Source organism: Helianthus annuus, chromosome 1, assembly GCF_002127325.2.
Source record: "Helianthus annuus cultivar XRQ/B chromosome 1, HanXRQr2.0-SUNRISE, whole genome shotgun sequence".
Classification (NCBI taxonomy): domain Eukaryota; kingdom Viridiplantae; phylum Streptophyta; class Magnoliopsida; order Asterales; family Asteraceae; genus Helianthus; species Helianthus annuus.
In genome coordinates, this window is record NC_035433.2 from 131,407,940 (window position 1) to 131,435,667 (window position 27,728).

The following is a 27,728-nucleotide window of genomic DNA, read 5'->3' on the forward strand; positions in this document are numbered from 1 at the left end:
GTAGCGGCTCCTGGAGTGAGATCACTCTGGCGGTTGGGAGGACCGTGCACTATCCCCCCCTATTTCTAGCAACTAAAATTGTTCATTATTGATACCCAGCGCGATCGTAGGGTTGATACATGAGCTACCGAAGAGGTAGTTGTGTGGCATATGCATTTAAGCCACTTAGTTACTGACACACGAAAGAAATGCGATACGTGAGTCGGTCACGTAGAATTTGTAGAGGCGAAATAAAATCGATACATGAACGCATAAGAATGGTGATATGTGAAAGAAGATTCGGTCGCATAGAATTTAAGTTGAATTTGTATCGATTGAAATAGGGATGAGGTCAGCCGGTATTAATACCATACTAAAAAAGCTAAAAGGTGGGTACCGAAAAAATTTCGGTACAGAAAATTTAATACCGGTATTCCTAGAATAAAGAGTTTAAGTGAGGTAAAGTTAAAAAAAGAATATTTGCGTAAACCGATCAACTACATACAAATTTTTTACACACGTAAAAGCAAACATATCATATGGAATGTTGATTAGCATTTTTTGTAACATTAGCCATTAGGTCCCCTGTAGTGGGGCGGTATGTGGCTATAGCGCCGGTAACACCACGACGAAGGGCGTTTTGGGTTCCAAAAAAATAACCAGCGCCATCAGCATAGCGGCGCCATGTCCATTGATTTTCAAATTCTGACCGTTTGTAACGGTCAAATCTAAAAAAATTAAAATTCAATTAATTATCAATATTTACTTTAAATACTAACCCCTTCTCTCATATTTTTATAAACCTACACACTCTCAAACCCTCTTTTTCTCTAGCTTTTTTTAATCCACAAATTTTATACAATGAAATGATTTTTAATTTTAAAAAAGTTAGAAATTAATTAAAAAAATGAAAATTAAATAATTGAGTAATGATGATGTAGGGACTTTATGACTACGACCTCAAATAGCATAACGCCCCTTAAAGCCCCTATATGATGTGACACGACACGTGTCGTATAACGCCCACAAAGAGGCTTTATGACTACAGATGACCTTAGACTTACAAAGAATTGCCCAATAGCAACTTTTATATATTTAAATTAGTTTTATGATTTTTAGATTTCTTTTAATTGATTAGAAAATGGTTTAGACTATGGGGTATGGGGCTTGGGTTAGGGTGTGGGTTGGCTGAAAACGCCTAAGCCACCACCCCGAGGGCTTGGGTTGGGGCGTGGCCCCTTGGGGCGGGAGTTTTAAGCCGGGCATGGGGCGGGCTAGTGGTCCTATGTGGCGGGCTCCTATTCGCTTGGTGGCCATGTGTATTTTTTTTTTAAGTTTTTGTAAAAATTTTTTTAATAAACTGCCAAGCCACGCTCCAACCCAAGCCCCGTCATACCCCATCCAAAGTAGGTTTAAGAATTAAGTTTTGAAATTACACGTGTCAACCCAGGCCCCAACGTCTTGTAGGGAAGAAATATATGAAATCTTTTTTGATCAGACACTAGTTACGTTTTTTATTGAAGTTAAATCTTTACATTCTCTTTCAAGGTATAAAAGAAATGTTAGAAAAACAAAACCTTCTTGGAAATAAAGTTATTATAGTATTTTTCAAGCGGCAATGAGTATTATTGAGAGGCATAGAAACAAAGATTTGAATATCCCCATTTAGTCACTATTCACTGCTATTGTCAGATGTCTTTATACTCATTTTTTACTTTTCTTACTTTCTTTTCAATATCTTTATAACTTTATTATTGAGTTGGATTGGAATTTGGATGTGACAAAATAGTAAAAAGATTTGTATTTTAGCATTTAACTAAAGATTTGTAGTTTTTTTATTATATGGAAAATCATAGAGGTTTAATACTAGGGTGTGAAATGGGTCAAGGTTAATTAGTTAAACCCAAACCGAATATGATAAAGGTTGACAAATAGCGTAAAGAAAAATGATTTTAAACATGACTTATCTATTGATGGTCATCAATTTTTTTTTATGTTTATATTTTTATATTTCTACTTTGCGATTGTAAATGTATACCCAAAAAAAATGTCTATAAAATATTCATATGTTTAAACTACAAGATTTAATATTCTTATTATTTGAACATAAAATATACATCTAGTTTAAGCTATAAAAACTTATAAAACAAACATGTCACTTTAGTTTTAAGCTATAACAATCTGTAACTCTTAAAAAAACTTATAAAAAAAACATGTCAACTTACAAACATGCCAAGTTGACCTGACATCAACTTATATAGCTAAACATATTCGTAAGTTAAACACACTCATTTACAGTAGTTCATCAGGAATCCTACAAAACCTTGGTGTCCTCTTAATAGGTGTAAAAGACAAAATATATGTATATAAATAAAGTGAAGTTATGATATATCATTTACCATTAGAACACAACAAAACACACCATTCTTTGTCTTAGGTGAAGTGGTGTTTTCCTACATTAAAACTTTGAGCTACCCACAAACCCAACAAATAACCAAGATTCTCCCATCTATGAATATGAAGCCATTTAATAATATAAAACATACTAACATTAATACTACAAGTAAAACAACATATGTTCTCCTCTCTCCAAAATACCACATTCTCTTTCTTCTTTCAAAAACCAACACACAATTACACCTTCATCATCAACAAATAAATTTATATGTTATAAATCATGAAAATCATCTTCTTCCTCCTACTTATATCACTATTCATCTCCCACTCATCCTCCCACCGGATCCTCCACCAACCCTTCTTTCCGGTCACCGACACACCACCACCGCCGCCCACCACCACACAACCACCATCACTCCCCCCTTCCCCACAACCACAACCACAATCACAACCCAAATACCCTTTCTCCTCCCTAACACCACCCACCCCCACCCAACCTACCCACCACCACCACAACCACTTCTTCCCTTTCTTCACCACCCCACCCACCCCCACCACCACCACCAACCCCACCATCCCCACTTTTCCGGCAAACATCTCCTCCATCACCCTCCCATCACCATCATCATCATCCACCAAACAACATGACTCCAAAAAACTTCTATCACTATCACTCACTCTCTCTCTTATCTCCATCCTTTTCATTGCCACCATAGCCACCACCCTCTTATACCGCCGTACCCACCATCACAAACCACCTTCCTCCGACAGCCTCCGCCTCTTTCCGGCCAACCTCCCCACCTCCGACAAACCACCACCACCCGGCCCACCACCCACCCTCCCCCCTAACTTCTCCACCCCATCCACCGAGTTCCTTTATCTTGGCACCCTTGTTAGCCCATTACACGATCCACCACCACCACCCAAACCACCCACCACCACCAACACCGTAACTTATGCCACCATGGGCTCGCCGGAGCTCCACCCTCTGCCACCATTACCCCGCCAAGATTTCAACAACCAAAACAATGTTGAAGAGTGTTCTTTAACTGACTCCGAGGTGGATGGTCATGAGAACTTCTTCTCTCCGAGAGGGTCGCCGGTGGTGTTACATACGGTGGCGCCACCCCCACCACCTCCGCCGGCGCCGGCGACGGCAGGTGGGTTTATGGAAAGACAAAGAAAAGAAGAGGTTTTGAAGCCAAAGTTGAAAGCTTTGCATTGGGATAAAGTGAAGTCTAGTTCGGAGAAAGCTATGGTGTGGGATCAGTTGAAGTTTAGTACTTCTTTTCAGTAAGATTTTTTGTTTCTTTAATCTCGTGGTTAATTGCATGGTGTGTAGCAATCAGTGACGCCATCGTTGCATTATTGTAGAGGTGTACAAATCGGTTTTTTTCAAAAATCGGTTTCGGTTATTAATCGGTTTCGGTTTTTTCACCCAAAATAAAAACTGTTTTTTTTCATAACTGGTTCCGGTTACTAACCGGTTTTTGAGGTCCAAAACAATAACCGGTTGGGACCGGTTTTTCCCAAAAAAACCGTTTTTTCCGGTTTTAACCGGTTTTTTAATAACCGGTTCGGTTAATAACCGGTTTTTGAAGTCAAGAATAGTAACCGGTATAAAAACCGGCGGTTAAAAAAACCAGTTAAAAAAAACCGATTAAAAAAAAACGATTTCGGTTTTTTTCCGGTTTCGATTCTAAAATCATTTTTTTGTACACCTCTAAATTTATTGGTGGTTTAGTGACGTATGCAACACATGTTAAGGATTGACGATTAACACTTGATGTTTTTTATTAGGGGTAACGCACAACACTAGTCCGTAAAACTCAAACTTTGTTTGTTTATGCAACTTTTTTTATAAATGTATTTCTTTTTAAGATGAAGATATGAATATTGGTTACCATCTAGTGTTTTTTTTATTTTTAGACTTAAGGGTGTTTAATACTTCTTTTCAGTAAGATTTTCAGTTTCTTTAATCTCGTGGTTAATTGCATGGTGTGTAGCAATCGTCATCGTTGCATTTAGCTTTTTATAAGTCAAAAGTCACAAATTTTAACTTCACACTTTCTAAACCCTTATCCAAACACTATCAAAATCGCTTATTAACTTTTTATAAGTAAAAAGTAGCTCCAAAATAAGCTAATCCAAGCACCCACTTAAAATCAAACAGTTGAATTTTTTTTTTCTTCACTATTAGGGTGAGAGGGGCACTCCTCTCTTAGGGAGTCCCCTCCCTTACGCACGGCCAATCAGCATGCGCCACGTCAATTCCCCTCTTAACTCCCCTCACACCCTCAATTTGATGGCGGCACTCCTCTCTTAGGGGACTTGCTTTTTTATTTTTATTTTTTTTGTTTTTTTTATTTGTTGTAATTATGCATGTTTATAAATTAAACAAATATTAATAAAAATTAAATAAAATTTAATAAAAGACATTTCATTAAATTAAAAATAAAAATTACATTCAAACTAGAAAAATAAAAAAAACAAACTACTCGTCGTCGGAACTCACTTCAAGGTGAGGTAGATCTAAACGTCCGAGATGCTCAACGAGATCGTGTTTTAGTCTCCAATGCGTTTCTTCGTCAATGAGCTCGCTATAAGCTGTATCATCGAAGACGGGTTCGACTGGAGGATCTTGAATGTGTACCGGTGCTATCGCCCTTCCGTCGTCTTTTATAATCATGTTATGTAAAATAATGCACGTATACACGATGGACCTTATCCATTTTTTTTAAAGATTGGTTAAAAAAATTAGATGAGTTGAATGGGTGAGAGTTGTTTTGGGTTTGAAAAATAAAAAGATTAAAGAGGTAGTATTTATATGGGTTAGGAATTTTTTTTTTTAAAATGTATAACGGCTATATAGCCGTTTAAACCTCGATCCCCTCATCGGTGAATACACACCGATCCTGCTCACCGATTTCGCTCCCCGCGGTGATGGCGGCGGTGTTCCCGCTCGGGGACTTGGGTCACCGCAGGCCTCCCCGAGAAGTGCCCCATATACCCTTACTTTATATACCAAGTTAATTTGAAGAAAAAATAATCGTTAAATAGTAACCAGGATTCATATATGTTTATTTTGTTTTATTTGACTCACTTAATTTTTGATTATTTTTAATATTCATATAAAAGTTGTACAAGATTGGAGATACCTAGTGAAAGTTGAGTGAGTTTAGTGGACTACTTGCAAAACTCCCTTTTATTATTTTTCTTGCGTTTAAATTATTTTAATTGAGTTTAAATACATAGGTTGAATGAAGAAAAGATAGAGACATTGTTCAGGGCTAAATCATCATCAACGGTGGCACCAAATCATAGCACCAATGAACCGGTGGTTCGACCCATGGCTGCAGAGATGACCCAAAGGACTAGGGTCCTTGACCCTCACAAGTCCAGGAACATAGCTATACTTTTAAGGGCGTTTAACTTGACCATTGATGAAGTGTGTGAGTGTATTCTTCAAGGTACAATCAAACCATTTTTGCTTGCTCATGTTTATTTAATTATAATATTCTAGAATAATCTCAAACTTTAAAGAATTCCTTACAAGCCCAATTCTATTTTTGATTGGTTAGAAATAGAAACTTGACACACACAATACGTACTAAATAATCAGAGTTAATTACTTTTTTCGTCCCTATGGTTTATCAAAACTCACTATTTCAGTTCATTAGTTAAAAAATTGCCAAAACTGTCCCTGTGATTTCACTTTCGTAACTATTACAGTCCACCTACACTAACGCCGTCCAGTTATTCCGTTAGTTTATTTGAAATGACCATAATGCCCTTGGTATTATAATTAAAATTAAAATAAATAAAGAGTTAGTTAAGTTTTTCGTCCTTGTGGTTTGTTAAATATAACCATTACAGTCCATTAGTTTAAAAAATTGCCAAAACACCCCATGGTACCGTTTTAACAATTTTTAGAACTAATTAATGGACTGTAATGCTTATTTTTAACAAACCACAGGGACGAAAAACATAACTAACTCTTTATTTATTTTAATTTTAATAGAAAGGGCATTATGGTCATTTCAAATAAACTAATAGAATAACTGGATGGCGTTGGTGAGAGCAGACTGTAATAGTTACGAAAGTGAAACCACAGGGACTGTTTTAGCAATTTTAAACTAATGGACTGAAATAGTAATTTTTGACAAACCGCATGGACGAAAAACGTAATTAACTCAAATAGTTATCTTTATATATTTTAACATTCATAATTTTATACAATGAGTGACCTACACAAGTCAAATGAACCATAATGTACTTTTTTCGAATGACTAAAATTACACCAATTCCGTTTTTGACGGGGCTCGAGCCCTTGACCTCAAGGGGAGCAACACCTCAACTCCAATAGCCCCCCCCCCCCCCCCAATAATGTACTTAACTTGACTTAGAGACGTATTGTAATTGTTTGTATAAAAGGACATATCTATTATTTAAAATTTACCGGTTAACCTTTGTCGAAATCACCTATTACACAAAACGCTAAAATTTTGAAGTTCGGTGCATTTAAAGATAATGGTTTTAGTCTGCTACGTACAATTAGAATACATGTCAAGTTCAATATATTTTGGTATAACTAAACAAGTATAATCCGTCACTAAGATTTGCTAAAACATACCACATTATCTATATAAGAAACTAGAATGATTAAAAAAACCCAAAATTCTTGAAATACCAATATTGCTGAATTCAACTTTACTTTCGGTAGTTAGGCATATTTCGTGCATGCGGAGGGTAAATGGGGCATTTTCACTTGTTTTTCTTTTGATGAATTTGTCTGCTAACAGCTAGATATGGTCTGCATCATGTATTATTATTATACAGGCAATGTTGATAGTTTAGGTTCAGAGCTATTGGGGAGCTTGTTAAAAATGGCGCCAACCATGGAGGAAGAAGCGGGACTGAAAGAGATGAATGGTGCGTTGTTTGATCCTGCTGAAAAGTTTCTGAAAGCGGTTATTGATATTCCTTTTGCATTCAAGAGGGTGGATGCCATGCTTTACATATCTAACTTTGATAATGAGGTTGACTACCTTAAAGGCTCTTTCGACATGATTAAGGTAAAATTTAACGCCCTTTTGCATCCGGATCTCATTAGATGCGTCAGTTTTGACCTGCTTATGTACACCATCTTAAATCGACTTTTTTAAATATTTTAGGTTATTAGTGTAATGATAATATTTCCGTAATCATATTTAATAGGTTTATAATTATATATCACATATATTTCCGTAATCATGTTTAATAAAATAATGGAAGTCATGTAAACCATTTTCCACAATATAAAAATAATTTTGTAATCACAATTAACGCACTAATTATATCTAAGAAATTGATTAAAAAGGCATTTGCTGGTCATCCCAGCCTCGCCTGTTTCTAACCATTTTGAAAATGCTCCTTTTAAACAAGGTCGCCTTATGACCCGTTACCGACCTGTCCTCATGCCATCTGTAGTTTAAAAATGTATTGAAGATGTTTTTTCGATTGTTGAATTTTGCAGTCAGCTTGTCAACAACTTAGGAACAGCAGGATGTTTATAAAGCTTCTAGAAGCCGTGCTGGTAGCTGGAAACCGTCTAAATACAGGAACAAACCGTGGGGATGCTCAAGCCTTTAGGTTGGATACACTCCTCAAGCTCATAGACGTGAAGGGTATTGATGGGAAAACGACACTTTTGCACTTTGTTGTACAAGAAATCGCAAGAACAGAAGGCCGTGTTTCACAGGTCAACCAGCAATCTGAACTCTGTGACGAGGTCGAGTCCACAAAACGCGGTCTTGAAGTGGTTTCAAGCCTAAGTGGAGAGCTATCAAGTGTTAAGAAAGCTGCAACTATGGACATTGATATGCTTTCGAAGGAAGCAGAAAGGTTAGCAACCGGATTAACCAAAATCAACGAAATGGTCGCGTTAAATGAACGATGTGGATCGAATAAAAGATTCTCGGACTCCATGAATATGTTCTTGAAGAAAGCGGGAGATGATATAATTCAGATTGAAGGTGAAGAACGAGTGGCGGTTTCAATGGTGAAAGAAACCACTGAATACTTTCATGGGAGTTCGACTATAGAAGAAAGTCAACCGTTGTGGATATTCATGGTGGTCCGGGACTTTTTGTTGGTTCTTGATCGGGTGTCCAAGGATGTCGGAAAGAGCAATGAGCGAACCACCGTTGGAAGTCGGAGTCTTCCGTCTGTTTTTCCTAGGTTCAATGGACCGCTGGACTTTAGCTCGTTTGACGGCTAAGATGCTTGACCATTTGTATAACGTTTATGTAGAACTCAAGCCTGTTTCGACCCCCCCAAAAGTAACTAGAAAACCAACACTTTATTTCACTTTTGACGGGTTAAATCCATTTGCTAGTTATCAACCCGCTTGGTCACTCGTTTTTGGGTATGACCGCACAAAAATTGCCATTTAAATGTTTCAATGCCTAGAAAATATAACGTATAAGACCATTTGTATAACTTTTATGTAGAACTCGGGCCTGTTTAGACCCCGAAAGAAACTAGTAAACCAACGCTTTATTTCACTTTTGACGGGTTCAACCCATTTGCTAGTTGTCAATCCGCTTCCTGCGTACATATATGTTTGGAATCCACTAATTTTTACAGCACTAGAACAAAATTTGGTCACTCGATTTGGCGTTAGACCGCACAAAAATTGCCAATGTAACGCTTCAATGCCTAGAAAGTATAACGAATAGCGTATAATAGTCGAATCTGGACCCTCTACAATATGCAAAAATTCAAAGATGATGATTTGCGGGTTCCAAGTAATAACGGAACAATGCCATCATCTAAAGTTTGCTTAAAATCATTCAGCGTCTTCTTCTGCTCGGCTCCCCAGCTTCACTATGTCTTCCACGAGAATTTTCCCCTCTGTTAGCAAGCAGCCGGCATTTTAGTCGTAATTAAATGTGCATTGTGTAATGATTAGTGAGTTATATACTTGTATGTAATACTACACCAAAAACCTTTTTCATAACGTAATTCATGATGCGCTATAAAAAACCCATTCACATATAGAACAGAAACAGTCCAATGCTAAGTTTGAACTTGCAATGCATACATATGTACCCACAAAAAGTTGCTTATATAGAGGTGGCAAACAGGCACCCACAAACACTTGTTGCCCAGTTTTTCAGGTTTGATTAAAAAAAAATTGTCTAAAGTGGCAAATGTGCCCAAACCTCAGGGGCCATTTTGGCCCACTTTTTTGTTAACTGAGATCTGTTAACTTAGGGGCAAATATGTCATTTCTCACCTCAAGGGCCATTTTGGCAATTATAAAGAACAAAATATATTTATTTATTTTATATAAAACCCACCCCACTCCCAACTAGGGGCGACAATTCTTGACCTGCCGCAAAAAAAAGGCTCGGGTCGACTAACATGATCCGTTTAAAGAAACGGGTCGGGTGGACTCTTTAACCCGTTTAACTATTTAATAAAAAAATTTCTATATTTTTTGTTTGTCTTTTCCGTTTCCATTTTACATGGTTAATCATAATAATGTTACTTTTGGCACACTATATTATTTACTTGTCACACTCATACTCACCACTGTTTATTGAGTCATTACATGTTGCCACTTTTTTCGAGCGGTGTAATTCTTTTCAAATTGCTAAAATGGCCCCTGATATGAGAAATGACACATTTGCCCCTGAGTTAACAGACCTAAGTTAACACCCTCTGAAAAAGTGGGCCAAAATGGCACTTTTAAACCTTCCAAGGGTCCCCAGTGATAAATAAGAAGAAAAAAAAAACTTTTTTGTCTAAAGTAGCAAACGTGCCCAAACCTAAGGGGCATTTTGGCATTTTACTCTAAATTTAATTTCAATCACCATCTTATTATAATAATAATCCAACTTTTTTAATAAAGTGATTTAGATGATTTTATGCATTATGATACAACATGAACGTCTTTCAAACCAATGAACCTTTTCCTGTTTAGTTAGATCTTTTAGGTTGAACCATTTGACCCGTTACATAACCCAAATCAAATATGCTATAGAGAAGATGCAAATATTGCAAGTATTTGTAAGATCAGATTACTAACCCTTATCTTTGGAAAGGTTGCTGATAAGCTCTAGAACCCCTTCCTTGCCTAAAGTATCCTTCAAGTAAATGGCTGCAGATGCAACTTCTTCAGGAGTAACTTTTCCATCATAATCCCTGCAATTATAATAAACAAAAGACAAAAGTGTTGGCCATATATGTTTAAAATCATCCCATCTGACCCGTTACCCAACCTGCATGACCCACCCATCTTATGGACTTATAGTTTTGAATGTTAAGTGTCTAGATGTGAGCATGGGTCGGGTCGGACGTTGGTTATGGGCTAATACCGAACCTATAACTGATTTTCGGTTTATTATCATAACTGATCATAATTCAGTTAATTCAGTTAACGGTTCGTTATTGCCAACTTTGGTGGGTGGATTCAAGTTATACAAGGTTCTTAAAAAATATTTGAATAGAAAAATATATATGGGAAAACAAAGAATTAAGAAAAGTACTAACCTGTCAAGCACTCGCCAACGATCACCAATCTTTGCATCCACATCATCAATTTCTTTCTCAAGTTTTTGGAGCATAGCATCAACCTAAGGATAAGTTTATAGGCTTTCAGCATCAAACCAATTGGACCCATGCAACTTTGACATTAAAAATGAACAAAATACAAACACGAACAAAAAACCATCTCTCATAATACCCTATTTATGAGTGCTGAAGAGACTCCATCAGCTACATGTTCATCAGTGGAATTATCGGTTTCCTCATGGGCAGCTTTATATGCCTTCACGGTGTCAGTGCCTTCTTTGTCCATCATTCTATGATACAAATTTATCTGCAAAAAAAAAAAGTAATAATAATAATACATATGACCAAAGGGTTCATCAATTTCAATCACTATTTTCTAGAAATAAACTCTTGGAAATGAAATACAGAAGGAAAAGATGAGAAACATTATGATGTAGATGTAGAGGTGGTCATTTTGACTCATTTACCGACAAATGGGCCATTTTGAGCTTTTTTTTGTCTTAAAGGAGTCAAAAGTCACCCTAAGTGAACTTATAATGCAAAATCTCATTCTTCAATATCCTAATTCATTATCAGATGGGTCAACCCAACCTGACCCGTATTATAGACTACCCATTTTGACATGTTATGCATACCTCCTTGTTGACGAGTCTCAGAAACTCTTCACGCTCCCTACTCACAGACTGCAGGAAAAACAACAGTTACGTTTCAGAAACTACTAAGAAACCATTAGGATATAAATGTTTGCAGCAACTTATAAACAAGATCCTTACAGATGCAGAAGCTAGAACAGCCAAAGCTTCGCTGACTTTACAAAGCTGCTCTTGTTTATCTAGCGCTCTTGCTCTAGCCTGTTCTTGCACATCTGAAGCTGTTGCATTAATCATCTCTTCTAATGCCACATCCTTGTTGCTTCCACTTGATTGCTTCAACTTAGCTTGCTCTTCTTCCTCTTTTTCTTCCTCCTCCTGTCATAATTAAGTACAGAACCGTTAAGCAAATTAGTGTCGTAGTTGTTTATCAATATTTCTGTAACTCCATAAATTAGAGATGTCCATTTCGACCCCAGTTACTTACGAACGGATCAATTTGGGTTGCACTTTATCTCAAGCCAGACAAATATAATAATCAACTAAAAGGGGAACGAGTCGAATGGGTTGAAAGTCGCCCAGTGTCTGTTTTTGATACAATAAATCGTATTAGTTCAAACTTCAAAGATTCAGGTTTTTAATGTAATATTACTGTTTATGAATAATCATATTTAACGGTTTAATGATTTGTTTAAAAAATGAACATAAGTGTTAGGAGGGTCAACGACTCAAGGGGTGCAATCGGGCCGGGCCGAGCCCGAGCTCGATTAACTTATGAGAGCTCGAGCTCGGCTCGTTGCCAGTAGTTTCCCAAAATCGAGCTCGGCCCGTTTATTGTATACTAAATAATATATTAAATAAAAATTAATATAAATAATAGACTCGTTTAGGCCCGTGAGCTCGGGCTCAGCTCGTAAACAAGTTTAAATAAGCTCGGCTTGGCTCGTTTACTATACAACTTTAAATAAGGGGTAAAAGTTATTAAATTTTAATAAAAACCAATATTACACTAAGGCTCGATAAGGCTTGACGAGCTTCACATGCCAGGCTCGAGCTCGGGCTCAATAAATACACGAGCTTAATTTTAGGCTCAGGTCAGGCTCGATAAGGCTCGGCTCGTTTCGAGCTTTATCTCAAGCCGATCTCGAGCAGCCCCTAGACTCAACCCAACCCATACTAAAAGACGACCAGTTTAAACCTAAAGGTTTGACCCTGTTAGCCAACCCGCTCAACCACCTATTATAGCCACCTCTACCCTAGATTATACTACTGTGGTAATAAAGTAGAAAAAAAAAGTATATGTATTTGTTAGAAGAGATCGAAATTCGAAATTTAGAACCTTGATGAGTTCCTCCTGCATTTCAAGGAACTCCAACTTTCTCCTTCTCTCTGAAACAGAATCCTCAGATGACAAGGCCGTAACACCAACAGTGTCTACAACTTCATCTGGCAATGAAGACAGTGTGGCTCTTACAACTTCCTCAGGCTTCAACTTTCCAGACACAGTAAAGGCTCTGCAACAATCATGAAACACCAGATATTTATGAAAATTGTTTTGTTTTGTTTTATTTAATACTTTTTAGTGAATGGAGGAGAATGTTCACAGTTACCTGGAAAGAATCAAGAGCGAAGATGGAACAGAGTGATTAAGAGATAAATCCAACCAATCACGAAGCTGCAGAAAAGGTTAACTGAATGTAAAACAATATTTTTTATGACAAAACACCTTATATTATTGAACTATATTACAGACTAATCACATGTTTCACACCTAATGGAGCTGTATTATTGATTTCTTACGATCATGGTACATTTCAAAACAACCAAACATTTTACCAAGCCAGCAGTGTGAACAACATTTGGCATCTTGTCTAAACACGTAGCATGATTTCCATCAAGTCTACAGACGCAGAAAACGTTAATATCTCTAAAGTGTTAAAAGGGTGTGAGTCGACTATATAATTTATTAATTTATTTTCCAACTGGCCAAGTGGCCAATATGCTCACTTTGATTCTCTATAGCTGGCTTCACCCAATAGACCAACTCAGAGTCTCAGAGAACGCACACACAACTCTATCCAGCACTCTACTCTAAAAATCACTTTAAAGTAAATAACAATTTGATTTCTAGTTAACTCCACTAATTACAGCCATATAAAGTTGCATGTGTAAAATTTAAAAAAAAGACCTGCTGACGCATTTCCTCCACTGAAAGTAACCCAAGCATGCCTCGCTCTCTACAATCTTCACGAAGTTCATCTTCAGAAAGAGCATCCACACCACCCTCTGCTTGAATCATCCTGTCATCATTCTTTATCCTACAAAAACGACATAATTGTAACTTGTAAGTTTAGGGATAACCAGCATTTCAACAGCTTTTTAAATGATAACAAAAGATTTACCATTGTAATCTTTTGCGCAGCATGTATCGCAAGTAAGTGTCTGTTCCGTAAGGTTGGATACCCATATACTTGCACATGTTTACTAAACGCGGCCTAATAGCAGCAACCATTTTAAGAAAACAACATGAGGTTAGTAAGTTATTATTGATAATGAGATTATACTCAAGTAATACTGCTGCAGAAATGATTAAACATCAGACCTGCTGATATTATCGAGGGTAAGTTCGTCATTGAACAACTTTGCAAATCCCAAAATTTCGTCGTTAGCAACAGAACCACCTGTTCTGACCTGTATATCAGTTTGTAAATGAAGCATATTTCAAGAAAGAACTATAAAGTATAGCCATCAAACTATAACTACAAGCTTGCCTTGCTCAAAAAATCATCAAGATCTTCTGCCGTTTTCTTGATTTCACCACTCCTAGTATTTTGAACCTCTTTGGCCATCTCTTTAACTGTATCCTGAAGAAACTTTGCGTATTCTATTCTTGCATTTAGCTTCCTTTTTAATGCTTCCTAAAGGTAACCATAATCAAGAAAATTAAACATTGAGTCAACATGTTCATTTCGCGTAAGCTTCTCAACCAGCGGTATTATAAACAACTAAGATATGGAATTAATATAATGTGACAAATTTATACTGTCTGAACCAGCACCTGTTCTTTCATCTTGTCCTGAAAGGTAGAAGGCAGCATATTGGGGAACAGTTTCAAGAATACAGGTAGCAAAAACTCCATAAACGGAACAATAATGAAAACGGCAACAGGAACTAGCCGAAAGATATCTGCAGTGGTTCGTGTCAGTTGTTGTCTTTCTCTCCTAGAAAGACTCTTCCCACCAGCAAGCTTAAGAAGCAATCTAGAACTAATTTTCACATCAACGCCAAGAAGTTTGATACCCAACCAGTAATGCTTCATCGTATCAACAAATTCAGTTTTCCAGTGAACGAGTTTCTTAGCCCAGTCTTCCCTAAATTAAACATAACACAAAGACATACAGATTAAAAGTTGGCTTGGTTCGGACTATAAATAACTGAGTAAAATGCCATTTTCGTCCCTAAGGTTTGGCTACTTTCGTCCAAATGTTTGTTTTTCCGCATCTGGATCCAAAAGGTTTGAAATCTTGCCATTTTCATCCAACTCGTTAACTCCATCCATTTTTTAACGTTAAGTTAGGGGTATTTTCATCTTTTTAGACATATTTTGTGGTGATTAAAGGGTTTGGGTGGGAGAAAGTCAACAGAGATGGATCGCTATTTCTTATAGTGTTTTTATCTTAATAAAATGTCTAAAAAAAGGAAATACCCATCATATAACGAAGAAAAACGGATGGAGTTAACGAGTTGGATAAAAATGGCAAGATTTCAAACCTTATGGATCTTAATGCGGAAAAACAAACCTTTGGACGAAAGTCGCAAAAGTGACCTAACCTCAGGAACGAAAGTGGCATCTTACTCTAAATAACTTGCTAAGGTATATCAAACCTGCTCATAGAAGCCACCGCTCTTAAAGCCGGACCGATCCCCAACAGCATCGCCCAAGTTTTTTTCAAAATGGAATTAGCGGGCTTCTGAGATTCGGTAACCTGTTTGGCTTTGGCTTTAATTTTAGCCTTTGCAGTGGTCAAACCTTCAACAGCTTGATCACATTCCTCCGGAGACGCTTCCTTCCTCTTAGTAGGTTCTTTATCCTCCTCATCATTACCTGTAGCTGGCTTAGGCGCTGAGGCCACTGTAGAAAAACTTGAAGACTGCGATACAAATTTAACCCTCACGGGTAACGTATTTCCTGATGTTCCATATCCTGCAATGGTGTGGAACTTCTGTGTCCTGAACAGTCCCAGTGCAGATAAGTTTGTAAAGTCATCACGTCTTGTTAAGTCTGCATCAATATATTTTGTGTTGCCCAATTTGTCGATAGTGTTATTCGGAGTAGAGCTCGAATCGCGTAAGTCTGAGTATCTGGTACCAACCCCATGGCTCAGACCTTGAACCGAACGACCAGAAACATGGAGGTAATCAGAAATAAACCGCCTGCGTCTCAAAATAGCTCTAGAAGCCATCATCAAAATACCCTAAGTACCAACAAAAACCTGCAACAAGATGCTCTAACATCAAACCACTAATCAACTAAAACCGCCACACACTTGAATAACCAACAGACCTAATTAGAAAACAACTAAAAAACCACTCACTAATCACAGTCTACAAATGCAATATTACATTACAAAATTAAACCTAGTGACAAGCCGCAACAGATCAATAATAAACATAACAAGATGCTTTAACATCAAACCGCTAATCAACTAAAACCACCCACACACTTGCATTACAAACTAACCTAATTAGAAAACAACTAAAAACTACATACTAATCACAAGCAGCAAATGATATTTTACACTACAAAATTTAATTAGTGACAAACCAAAACAGATCAATAAAAAACCTGCAACAAGATGCTCTAACATCAAACCACTAGTCAACTAAAAAACACCACACACTTGCATTACCAACAGACCTAATTGGAAAACAGCTTAAAACTACACACTAATCACAAGCAAATGCAATTTCACATAACAAAATTAAACCTAATGACAAACAGATCAATAACAAACAAAACAAGATGCTCTAACTAATCAATAAAACCACCACACACTTGCATTACAAACAGACCTAATTCGAAACCAAAAACTACACACTAATCACAAGCAGCATATACAAATTTACTTTAGAAAATTAAACCTAAACCTAGTGACAAACCCAAACAGATCAATGACAAACATAACACTAAGCTCTAACATCAAACCACTAATCAATTAAAACCACCACACACTTGCATTACCAACAGTCATCAGACCTAATTACAAAACAACTAAAAACTACACACTAATCACAAACAGCAAATGCAATATTACATTACAAAATCAAACCTATACAGATCAATAACAAACATAACAAGATGCTCTAACATCAAACCACTAATCATATATAACCACAACACACTTGCATTACCAGCAGACCAAATTCAAAAACAACTAAAAACTACACACATTCAGAAATCACAAGCAGAAAATGCAAATTTACATTACAAAATTAAACCTAAACCTAGTGACGAACCGAAACGGATCAATAACAAACATAACAGAATGCTCTAACATCAAACCACTAATCAACTAAAACCACCACACGCTGTCACGCTTACATCATCAACAGACCTAATTAGAAAACAACAAGAACTACACACTAATCACACTCTGCAAATGCAATGTTACATCACAAATACGAACAGATCAATAACAAACATAACAAAATGCTCTAACATCAAACCACTAATCATATATAACCACCACACACTTGCATAACCAGCAGACCTAATTCGAAAACAACTAAAAACTACACACTAATCAGTAATCACAGGCAGCAAATGCAATTTTACATTAGAAAATTAAACCTAAACCTAGTGACGAACCGAAACGGATCAGTAACATACATAACAAGATGCTCTAGCATCAAACCACCACACACTTGCATTAACACATTACCAGCAGACCTAATTCGAAAACAACTAAAAACTACACAGTAATCAGTAGTAATCACAAGCAGCAAATGCATTTTTACATTAGAAAATTAAACCTAAACCTAGTGACGAACCGAAACGGATCAATAACATACATAACAAGATGCTCTAGCATCAAACCACCACCACACACTTGCATTAACACATTACCAGCAGACCTAATTGAAAAACTATTGAAAACTACACACTAATCAGTAATCACAAACAGCAAATGCAAATTTACATTACAAAACTAAACCTAAACGGATCATTAACAAACATTATAACAAAAAAAGTACCGCAATCTTCACGTAACAATTGCAAGTAAAATTCGTATTTCGTCCAGCTGATCACCTGCAACCTACAAGCAACAACAACATCACCGAAAACGAAAACAGCATTATTAGAAACAAAATTAGGCGATACAATTCAACAAAATGTAATCAGGAAATAGCGGAAAACACGATTATAAACAAACCTAATACGGAAGAAGGTGTAACAGATTGAAATAATAATCTGAATGAGTCAATTAATCGGAGAGTTGAACGATTAAGTGTGTGTAATCATGGGAGCAAATAAGGAGGAAGAAATGAATTGAAATTGAAAATAAATAAATAAAAATGGGGGTGGAATGGAAGTTTTATTATAGGGTTGCCTGCTGGTCAAGACACAGAACAAACGGGGAAACTCGATTTTGTGGAATTGGACCATTTGTGTAAAGTTAGGTTATTTTATTTGTTTTTATTTTGGGTCATTTGTAAGCTATGAAAAATTGTAGTAAATTATGTAAGGTGTTTATAGAAAAGATATTTTTAGTTGATTAATTTTGTGTAAGGTGTTTATAAGAAATGATATTTAGGGGGTGTTTGGGGTTGAGTTTTGAAAATAGATTATGCGTTTTGAATAATCAGAATCAGATAATTAGCTGTAACAAAACGTGCTGCAGAAAGATAGTGTTTGGATTTGATTATGTTGTTTGATATCACAATAATCAGATAATCAACATTGTTTGGATTTGATTATGTTGTTTGATATCGCAATAATCAGATAATCAACTATTTGAGTGTTTGGCAAGTATATATATTTCAAAAAAATAAATAAGTGAAAACGTAAAAAATCAGTTTTTGGATTATCACGTTTTCCTGCAGCAAGGGGTGACCTACTTATGGATTATCACGTTTTGAACTCTACAAAACGTAAAAAATCACTTTTTATTAATTTTTTACCAAACACTCAAAATAGATTTTTTGCGATTTCAAAACACAATAATCAAATAATCAGGTTGAAAACGCAATCCCAAACACCCCCTTAGTTAATCAATTTTGAAGTTACCTTTGAGACTTATTGCATCGTTGGCTTCTAGATATGATGGTTGTTAAGATCAGAATTGGCTTTAGTGCAAATGAAATGAATCTATTGACCGGGCCCGCTTTAAAGGGTCTCATATTTCTTTAAGGGTTTTTTAAGTTTTGATGAAGTTTTTTTTAGGAGAAAGAAACCTGATTTTTTAAAAGGAAGTGAACACAAAAGGAATGGTTTCTACATCACATGCTTTGTTATATTTTGATTTAAAGCTTTTTATCTCCTCCTTTATTATTGAAAATTTAGTAATTGGTAAGTTTTATACTTTCACAAGGAAACTAACTAAGAATGGATGATATTGTGATTTATAGCTTGAAGGTGAAAATAACGTGATTCATTCATGAAAGTACGAATCTAATTTTCACTTCGCTTTAGGCCCCCGAAATGATTCAGTCGGCCCTGATTAAGACGTTTGATATGCTTTACAGATCAATGAGTTTTTTGTTGTATTCTCTTGTCTTTTCATTGGTATGAACCCATCATTGCTTTTTAGAACCCAAATCCAACATACTTTATTAATAGCTAGAGCTTCACATTTAGGGTCTCATAAATATTTTTTATAGTGTATATGTCATGTATTTTCTCTTTTTCTACATCTCAGACTTGAGTGCAGGTCCCTTATTTGTTTATACCATGGTGTAGATTTGTTTACATGAGCATCTAAAACATCTATCAGGGTATGGATTTGAATTAAATGGTTGGATGGTAGTAGGTTTATTCGTATAAATAGTGATTGTGTGTTTAAAAGTGGTATATGGTGTGGGAGATGGTTGTAAAATAGTTGTGCTTATATATAATGGTGAAACGATGGCATAATGGGTGTTAAAGGGGATTAAACATTTAGTTGTTGTGGTAGAATAGTTATACTTGTTGAATGATAGTTAGCGATGATCAAATTAATTTAATTTATTCTAGATTTGTTTCTTAATGATAGTTATCCGGAATTCATATTTGAACCTTCAAATTTTCATAAAACCTCTTATAATTTTTTGCATCCTCATTACTTCATTGCAAACAATCATTTGAGGCACTTTGTCAAATCTCATAGAGATTGAGAAACCGCATAAACCAACCATATAATATGTACACAAATGTGCTATCACGTGCGTAAGCTCTTTCCTTCTGTATGATATTCGATTTTGATACAAGTGTTCTAAATATTTATAGACAACATATTGGTGAAACTTTTATATTTGTACATAAGACACTGAGTCCTTAGAAGAACTTCTATCAAGCCAGTGTTATACATTGCCCAACATATAATCGTTGTATAAAAGTTACTTGGCCAAATTAAGCATGGCCTATGTTGATACTGACCCTTTGTAATGTCAACATGTAAACACTTAGTAGAATTTTTGTTCAGGTTGGTAACACATATATCCAACCACTGAATGGGTCAGTGTATTTCCAAATTTAGATGTCAATAGGCATACACTTGTTAACACATGCCGAGACACCGACCATTTTATATCGTTAGTGTATGTATGCTTTTAGATATGTTGCTTCATACAATGGTACTCGGAAGCACCTATCACTCACCCTTTTCAAGGTCCGTGTACATAAAAACTTATAGGTTTTGGACCCTATATTTTCCCTAATCAAATAAATCAAAATGATTGTAGTTTTTTTATGTGGGGGTAAATATTATACATAACCCAACACATAACTAAACTTTCTATAAGGCATGGGTACACAATATGGTTATTTAAGATACTTTCGGATATTTTTTCGATATTTTCGAATATCCTAATATAAAACTTCATATACTTTTGGGTATTTTTAAGATATTTTCAAATATTCAAAATATCCGATAAAAAAATAAAAAAAATAAGGATATTAGTTTAACAAAACCCTCAAAACAATAAACTATAATTATCACAATAAATGACAACACATAGTTATCCGGTGCTAAACATAATTCAACAATAAACTATAATAATTAAAAGAACAGACTCTAAATCGATAACAACAACTTCATGTTAGAGTGGGAAAACCCTGCTCAAATGGTATTAGAGATTTCCGGCATTCAGATACGGTATGAAATGTTGGTGAAGGACCAACATGCATATCACATGAGATGTGTTCATTGTGGTACACTTCTGGGAAAGGCGGGAAAAACACCCGTTCTTCTCGTATCTTGTATTCTACTTGCAGAGCAAACCAGAGACTTAGTGAATTCAGCTCATTCGCTAGAATTTCTAGCTCCTCCTTCGACAGATATATGCGAGTTACTTGAAAGTCCACTTAATCAACATCAGACGTGTTAATTGGGAATGTGGGCATTTGTAACACAGTGGTGATTTATAAGCCTGGCATACTCTTAGAAATAAAGTGTAGGTTACATGCACCCACTACAAGAAAATGGGGGGTTTACCCACACATAATTTACCTACACATGTAAATGTGTGGGTATTAATTGATGATATATTTTTATAATGATTAACACTTAATATGTGTTGGTAAGACATTTTAGCCACACTTGGTATTGGTGGGAAAATTTCCCCCCCCCCAAAATTACCTACATATGTAGCAAATTTTTGTCATGTGTAGCTAAATTATCTACACATATGTAAACAAACTAAAATATATGTAGGTAAATGATTATGTTTACTAACACATAAGAATTTAAAAAAAAATATGTAGATAAACTAAGTTAATATATACTTATTTTTTTTTTGAAAACGGGTGGCAAATTAAATACCTACACATGATTAAAAATGTACAATATGTGTAGATATTACATACCTATAAAGTAAGTAAATATATATTTTTTAGATGATGTGACAAAACAAATATCTACACATATTTAAAAATGTACAATATGTGTAGATATTGAATACGTATAAAATAAATAATTAAATCTTTTTTAATATGGGGGGTTAGGTTTTTTTTTAGGTTTTTTGGGGGTGGGGTGGGGGTTTAGGTTTTTGGGTGGGGTGGGTGTTTAGGTTTTGGGTGGTGGTGTAGTGGGTTTAGGTTTTAGGTTCTTTGACACTTGTCACTCTATAAAGCCTTTTTACACTTCTTACTTTTAGGAGCTATTGTAGAATAACTTAACCCATAACATAATATGTATACATATATATTCATATATAGTTTAGGGGTTGTTTGTTTACCTCTTAATGAGCCTCTTAATGGTTCTGACATCTTACTGGTTTAGCACTTAATGGTTCAGACTGTTTGTTTCGCGAGCATATGTATGAATGGTTCAGACATTTAACTCCGAATGATTAAGTATTATACTGAGTCTGAATAGTTAAGAACTCTGATATGAATTGGTCAGACATTTGCAGACATTTGCCTCTGAACGATTAAGCATTATGTTTTAATGGTACAGACCTCTTATTGGTTCAGCACTTAACCATTTAAAAGTTGACAAACAGCCCTTAATTTGATATATATATATATATATATATTAAATAAAATTTTATAAATAAAAGACTCGCGAGCCAACTCAAACACGAGCGTTACTATAAAACTTATTTTTAGACAACAATATGCTATGTGAGCCATTGGATCGAGATGAGATTAAATCCTCACCCTTGTAATTAAAAGCTACAAGAAGGGAGGGGGAGGTTTTTTCACAGTTATTCTAGATTCACTTTGACCTACCCACGATCTTCAGTAAGGGCATGTTTGGCTAAGCTTTTCAAAGTAACTTATTGACTTATTGGCTTAATAAAAAAGCCAATAAGTCATTTTAGTGTTTGTCAAATTGAAAAGTGCTTTTGAAAATGGCTTTTTGAGATGAATGAAAAGGAGTTTTTTAAGAAGTCACAATATTGTGACTTCTTGGCCAGCTTATAACTTTTCAAGCTTCAAATTACCAATATACCCCTTATTTACCCCATTATATCATATAAGCTAAGCCAAACACTTTTTATAAAACAACTTATTGGCTTTTCCCACCCCATAAGCTAATCCAAACACTTTTTTTAAAAACTCCTTTTCAAAAATTCCTTTTCCCAAAAGTCCTTTTTAACTCTAATAAGCTTAGCCAAACATGCCCTAAGCTACGGTTTTCATCTATAACTAGTTCGTCTCGATAATCATTCCTAAAGTAATCACAATCAGTTGTCCATCTAAATCGTCACTTTCAACATCGAATCACCATCTATTCAACGAAAACAATGGTGTTGAAACATAGCGCGCATCTTTATCAGGAGTGGCAAATGCTTCCCATGACGCTAAAGACATTGAAAAACCCTATGTTTACAGAGAACGACAACAAAAGTCTCAGGTTGATTTACATATTTAGGGGTTGCGGTAATCATTTTTTTTTGTGAAAATTAGGGTTTTGTATAAGTATCAAATCATTGTGTTGTTAATTTTGGTGTGTAGGATGCTATCATTATATTTAATTAAATGTTTCTTCTGTTTGTGTTGCAGCGAATTTTCAAGCTCTCTGCACATGTAACTTATGTTTCGGATATTAGTAGATTTGTAGAATGTGAGATACACATACATGAAGTTGTTTTAATTCTAGAATCTAACTTTATATTGGGATTAGGTGAATTTGGCACGTGTGTTGGTGGAAAACCCTTACATTACAAGGGAACACCATTCCATTGTATCATACTTACCCAGGTACATGATTCAAGGTGTCGATGGGATGGTAATCGAACCCGAACCCGATGGGTAAACCCGAAACCCGACACATTTGGGATGGCTTTGGGGTTGGTTAATCGGGTTTGGGAATAGTTTTTATTTTTTTCGCGGGTTTGGGATGGGTTTGGGATTTGGTGATAAGCCCGTTTACCCGATAAAGTGTACCCATTTACCCGAATGTATACCCGATATAATTTCTTTAATATTATTAAATATGCATATATATAATACATTCATTTTTTATACATATAGGTATTTTATTCCGTATACATTGTAGTTATTTGATATATTTTTATTGTGATAATACTAAATGTAACCGATTAGTAATGGTACCCGATAGATACCCGATGGGTTTTGGGTTGGGTATACCCAACGGGTTATCTATTTGAGTTAACGGGTTAAGCCGAAACCTGCGGGTATACCCGATACCCGATGGGTATTTACCCGCTAGAAACGCGACGGGTTTTGGGACGGGTTTGGGATAAGCTTATCTAATCGGGTTTGGGGTTGGGATTACCTAAAGCCGTCCCAAACCCGACCATTAATGAGAGATGTAATTAATCCAAATCATTCACCAAACTATTAGACCTATGCATGTTAACAGCAATTATGTAATATAATAAAGTCACATTTGATGGCAATCGTATTACGATTATACAATAACTATTATATACATCATTGGATAGCTCTATAAATAGGGATTATGTGATATGGTTATGTATGCTTATTTGACACCCCCTGCATAATTGTTTACTCGGCTTGTACTCAAGCAAGACATTTACTCGCACATGTACTTACTGCTAGAATTTTTTGTTCGTGACTGACACCATTATCCATTATTACCTTTCTAGAGTTTTTATAGAATATCTTTGAATCTGTATTATGTTTTCAAAGTGTTGCTGCAAGGCTGGCACAAGAAATGAACTTGGGGAGGGAGTTGGTTATAGAATTTGGTTTGAAGATGTGATAAATTCAATGATTTTAAGTTCAAATAATCTTAACATGTATAAACCAAAAAAAATATTAAAAAATTGAAGAAACCAAGTTTGCACTGTGGATTTTACTTTGATGCTATGAAGGTCAAGAGTGTCTATATTTATCCTTTAGTTAGTGTAGGACTTGACAAGAGTTTTTCATAGTTGGAGTGTTAAGGGAAATGATGGATGATCCTCTCCTTAGAAAAAACATGCAAGTATTTTAAGCAACTTATGTTTATTTTCTTAATGATTGACTTTTTAGATGCAACCGATTTGCACTTAATTATTGCTTCAGTCACAACTGAAGCCCATGGCTGCATTTTTTCCAAACCAGGTTCTCTAATTAGAACAGTGACTTAATTTAATGGTTAAGCTCTATTAATTAATTACTTCGATCAAGAATTACGGCTAATGTATTGCAACTTTGTATATTCATTAGAAAAAAGGAGCCTTGATTGGTTGGAGAAGATAGTGGGTTGCAGACAAAATTTACAATTTCGTCTGTTGAGGTATGTTGTAGGAAAATCCAACGATATTATACAATAAAACATATAAGTTAACCTCTGTGCAGTCAATCTCGGCGATATATCGGTTATCGGACCTGGGCCAAAATATCTGTTTAAAATATCGGATATAATATCGGTAGCAAGAATATCGGCGATATATACCGAGATATCGCCGATATTTTGTGATTCTTATATCGGTCGTATCGGCGAGAATATCGGTAGGCCCATTTCATTTATGTTATTTTTTGCCCAAATATTGTAACCTTAATCTGTGAATCATACTATCTTTGTATCGCACACCATTCACACGAGAATGCTGAAACCCTAATTGTCCCTCCCAAGCTGTTGCGCTACTCTTTCAAGAGTGATGTCAATTTATGATAAAGTACACCCACTTTCCTGTATGAGTTTTTTTTTTTTTTTTTACTATATCGAATATTTACACTTTTTAGTATTCTATAATTATTTTATGTATGTGTTGTTTTAACTTATAGGAGCCAAATGGGGATATTGATATACTTGTCTTTTTAACCGGTGAAGATGATATTGATACTGCAGTTCGGTTAATCAGAGAAGAAGCCCAAAACAGTGACAAGTTTTCTTTAGGTATGTCTGAGGCTTATAATTTGTTGACCATGCTACCTTTTTAATCAATTGAAGGCTCCCTAAGTAGTTTAGAATTGGATTGAGCAGTCTCCGAATAAGGATGCGCATACGTTCGTCAGATGGTTGCAAGTTGTTCATATTCAAAAAAAAGTGGAGAATCCTTAAGCAACGGTTGAAGGTTTCCTTGAACCAGTCCACCACGCAATGGGACTATGCTCTCTTTTCTCAGTCCATAATGGTTGAAAAGATGTGAAAATCAGATTCACCTCCTCACACCAGTCCATATAAAAGATATCTAGGTAACTTATGATAACAACATTCAGTAGGAATTTCCCTGTAGGAGTTAATTTTAACTAACTTATGATATAAAGATCTTTAGGTAATTTTTTTTTTTTTTTTTTTTTCTGTTGAAAGAAGTTATAATGTTACAGGTGAATAAGAGACGAATATATGATATAACAAATGTTCTTGAAGGCATTTACTTCAAAAGCATCCAGTTAAACTGACACCTACACTTCTGTTTGATATGTTCATTTATGTCGAAACTTAGAAGACCAGCAGTCCTAGAGGTGGCTTTTCAGTACCATTTACTTACTGAAATATTTGTTGATTCTATGAGTTTTATCCCTAACATGCTAAATGGGTTAAATGGATTGAAGCATACAATCTACTAATTCCTTTTATATAAAAAATAAGGCAAATTGGAAATAAATAATCCCAACTCACTCTTATTGGCCAATAATAATCCCAACTCATTTAATCACCAATAATAATCCGAACTATTCACTTTTGTTTGTAAAATACTCCCACGTTAAAAAAACACTAACTAGGTTAAAATATTGCTGATGTGGCTTAACATGTGTGGACTGACGTGGCTGGTTAACATCTTACATGTGTATAAAATGATTATCAGCCTCATTTGCACACACAATCGACTGAATTTGCCTAATTTGTAGAATTAGGGTTTTGAAGGATAGTGCGATTGTGTGTGCAAATGAGGCTGATAATCATTTTATACACATGTAAGATGTTAACCAGCCACGTCAGTCCATACATGTTAAGCCACATCAGCAATATTTTAACCTAGTTAGTGTTTTTTTAACGTGGGAGTATTTTACAAACAAAAGTAAATAGTTCGGATTATTATTGGTGATTAAATGAGTTGGGATTATTATTGGCCAATAACAGTGAGTTGGGATTATTTATTTCCAATATGCCAAAAAATAATGTTATTAGTTATATAACTTTTCGTTTTAATTCGTCAAATTTGTATTCGGTAACCAAGCTAATCTATTTCGACCCAAATCAAAAATTTCTGAGGATGTAATAAGCCGCAAATTTCTATTAATGTTGTTTGATTGATTTTGTAGGTGAAACTCTTGATGTGAAAAACTCAATCGTAGGGACCAATTAGAATGGTGATGAGAGACAAGTCAAGGAGCCACCGACTTAACGAGCCAAGCACAACATGATCATCGCCAGCTGCCACTATTCTCCAAATCTGGAAAAGTTAGTTGGGAGTTTATCACATCAAGTGGAGAGAATTGACACTTAGAAGTGTGCAATTCAAGTTGATTATGAAATATATTGTTGAATGGACCTGTGTCAATTGTAAGCTATTGATTTTGTTTATATTCAAAGTTTTTTTTTTCATATTACTATGGCAAAGTACCCGTCCACCGGACGGTATAGAACGAGTACTTTTATTGGTTGTTTGTAAGATTGATGTTTATTAGTTTAATTAAGAATCTTAATTTGTTCACGTATGTTTCCATATTGCTTTGGTATTTTTTTGTACATATTTGAATATTTTTATATACATATAGTGTGGTTAATGTCTACACTTTAAAATATATTTACCAACACATCAACCTTTTTTTTCAACACAAATTAATATCAATACCTAAACATCTTCAACATTTACCTACACATAATATTACTTTTACCTATACATAAGATTACTTTTACCCACACATATATTCATGCCACGTCAACTGCCATGTCGGATGCCACGTTGGATGCCATGTCGGATTCCACGTCAATTGCCACGTCAGATGTCTTCTAAACAAATTATTATACTTTTAACCACACATATAAATGGCTTTTAGCCACACATATATGTGTAGGTATTGCTTGCTATATGCCTACATATAACTTATGTGTGGGTAATGACCTATATCCACAGTCA

The 27,728-nt window shown here is 35.4% G+C and overlaps 2 protein-coding genes and 1 long non-coding RNA gene across 14 annotated transcripts; 2 read left to right on the plus strand and 1 right to left on the minus strand.

Annotated features, from left to right (window-relative positions):
* Positions 1–2,517: 2,517 nt before the first annotated feature.
* LOC110878294 (formin-like protein 2) lies at positions 2,518–8,811 on the plus strand. The gene is made up of 4 exons (XM_022126572.2): positions 2,518–3,669; positions 5,632–5,846; positions 7,216–7,451; positions 7,892–8,811. The coding sequence occupies exons 1-4, from the start codon at positions 2,657–2,659 to the stop codon at positions 8,633–8,635; spliced, it is 2,208 nt and encodes a 735-aa protein (XP_021982264.1). The 5' UTR covers positions 2,518–2,656; the 3' UTR covers positions 8,636–8,811.
* A 90-nt stretch (positions 8,812–8,901) lies between these two features.
* LOC110878284 (mitochondrial proton/calcium exchanger protein) lies at positions 8,902–18,174 on the minus strand. Its single transcript, XM_022126565.2, has 16 exons — positions 17,960–18,174; positions 17,781–17,842; positions 15,411–16,018; positions 14,584–14,896; positions 14,297–14,443; positions 14,128–14,216; positions 13,928–14,020; positions 13,714–13,843; positions 13,136–13,200; positions 12,865–13,039; positions 11,709–11,903; positions 11,571–11,618; positions 11,108–11,242; positions 10,915–10,997; positions 10,451–10,566; positions 8,902–9,270 (listed from the first exon to the last, which is right to left on the minus strand). The coding sequence occupies exons 3-16, from the start codon at positions 15,989–15,991 to the stop codon at positions 9,206–9,208; spliced, it is 2,235 nt and encodes a 744-aa protein (XP_021982257.1). The 5' UTR covers positions 15,992–16,018; positions 17,781–17,842; positions 17,960–18,174; the 3' UTR covers positions 8,902–9,205.
* Positions 18,175–22,848: 4,674 nt separating this feature from the next.
* On the plus strand, positions 22,849–27,193 carry LOC110878257. Of its 12 annotated transcripts, XR_002557782.2 has the most exons (7): positions 22,856–23,430; positions 24,691–24,762; positions 24,868–25,319; positions 25,429–25,540; positions 25,628–25,839; positions 25,972–26,109; positions 26,911–27,193. It is a non-coding gene; the product is annotated as an uncharacterized LOC110878257 (long non-coding RNA). The 12 variants fall into 12 exon arrangements; XR_004861802.1 differs by having other exon boundaries at positions 22,849–23,293; positions 23,354–25,319; XR_004861803.1 differs by having other exon boundaries at positions 22,849–23,256; positions 23,354–25,319.
* The last annotated feature ends 535 nt before the right edge of the window (positions 27,194–27,728 follow it).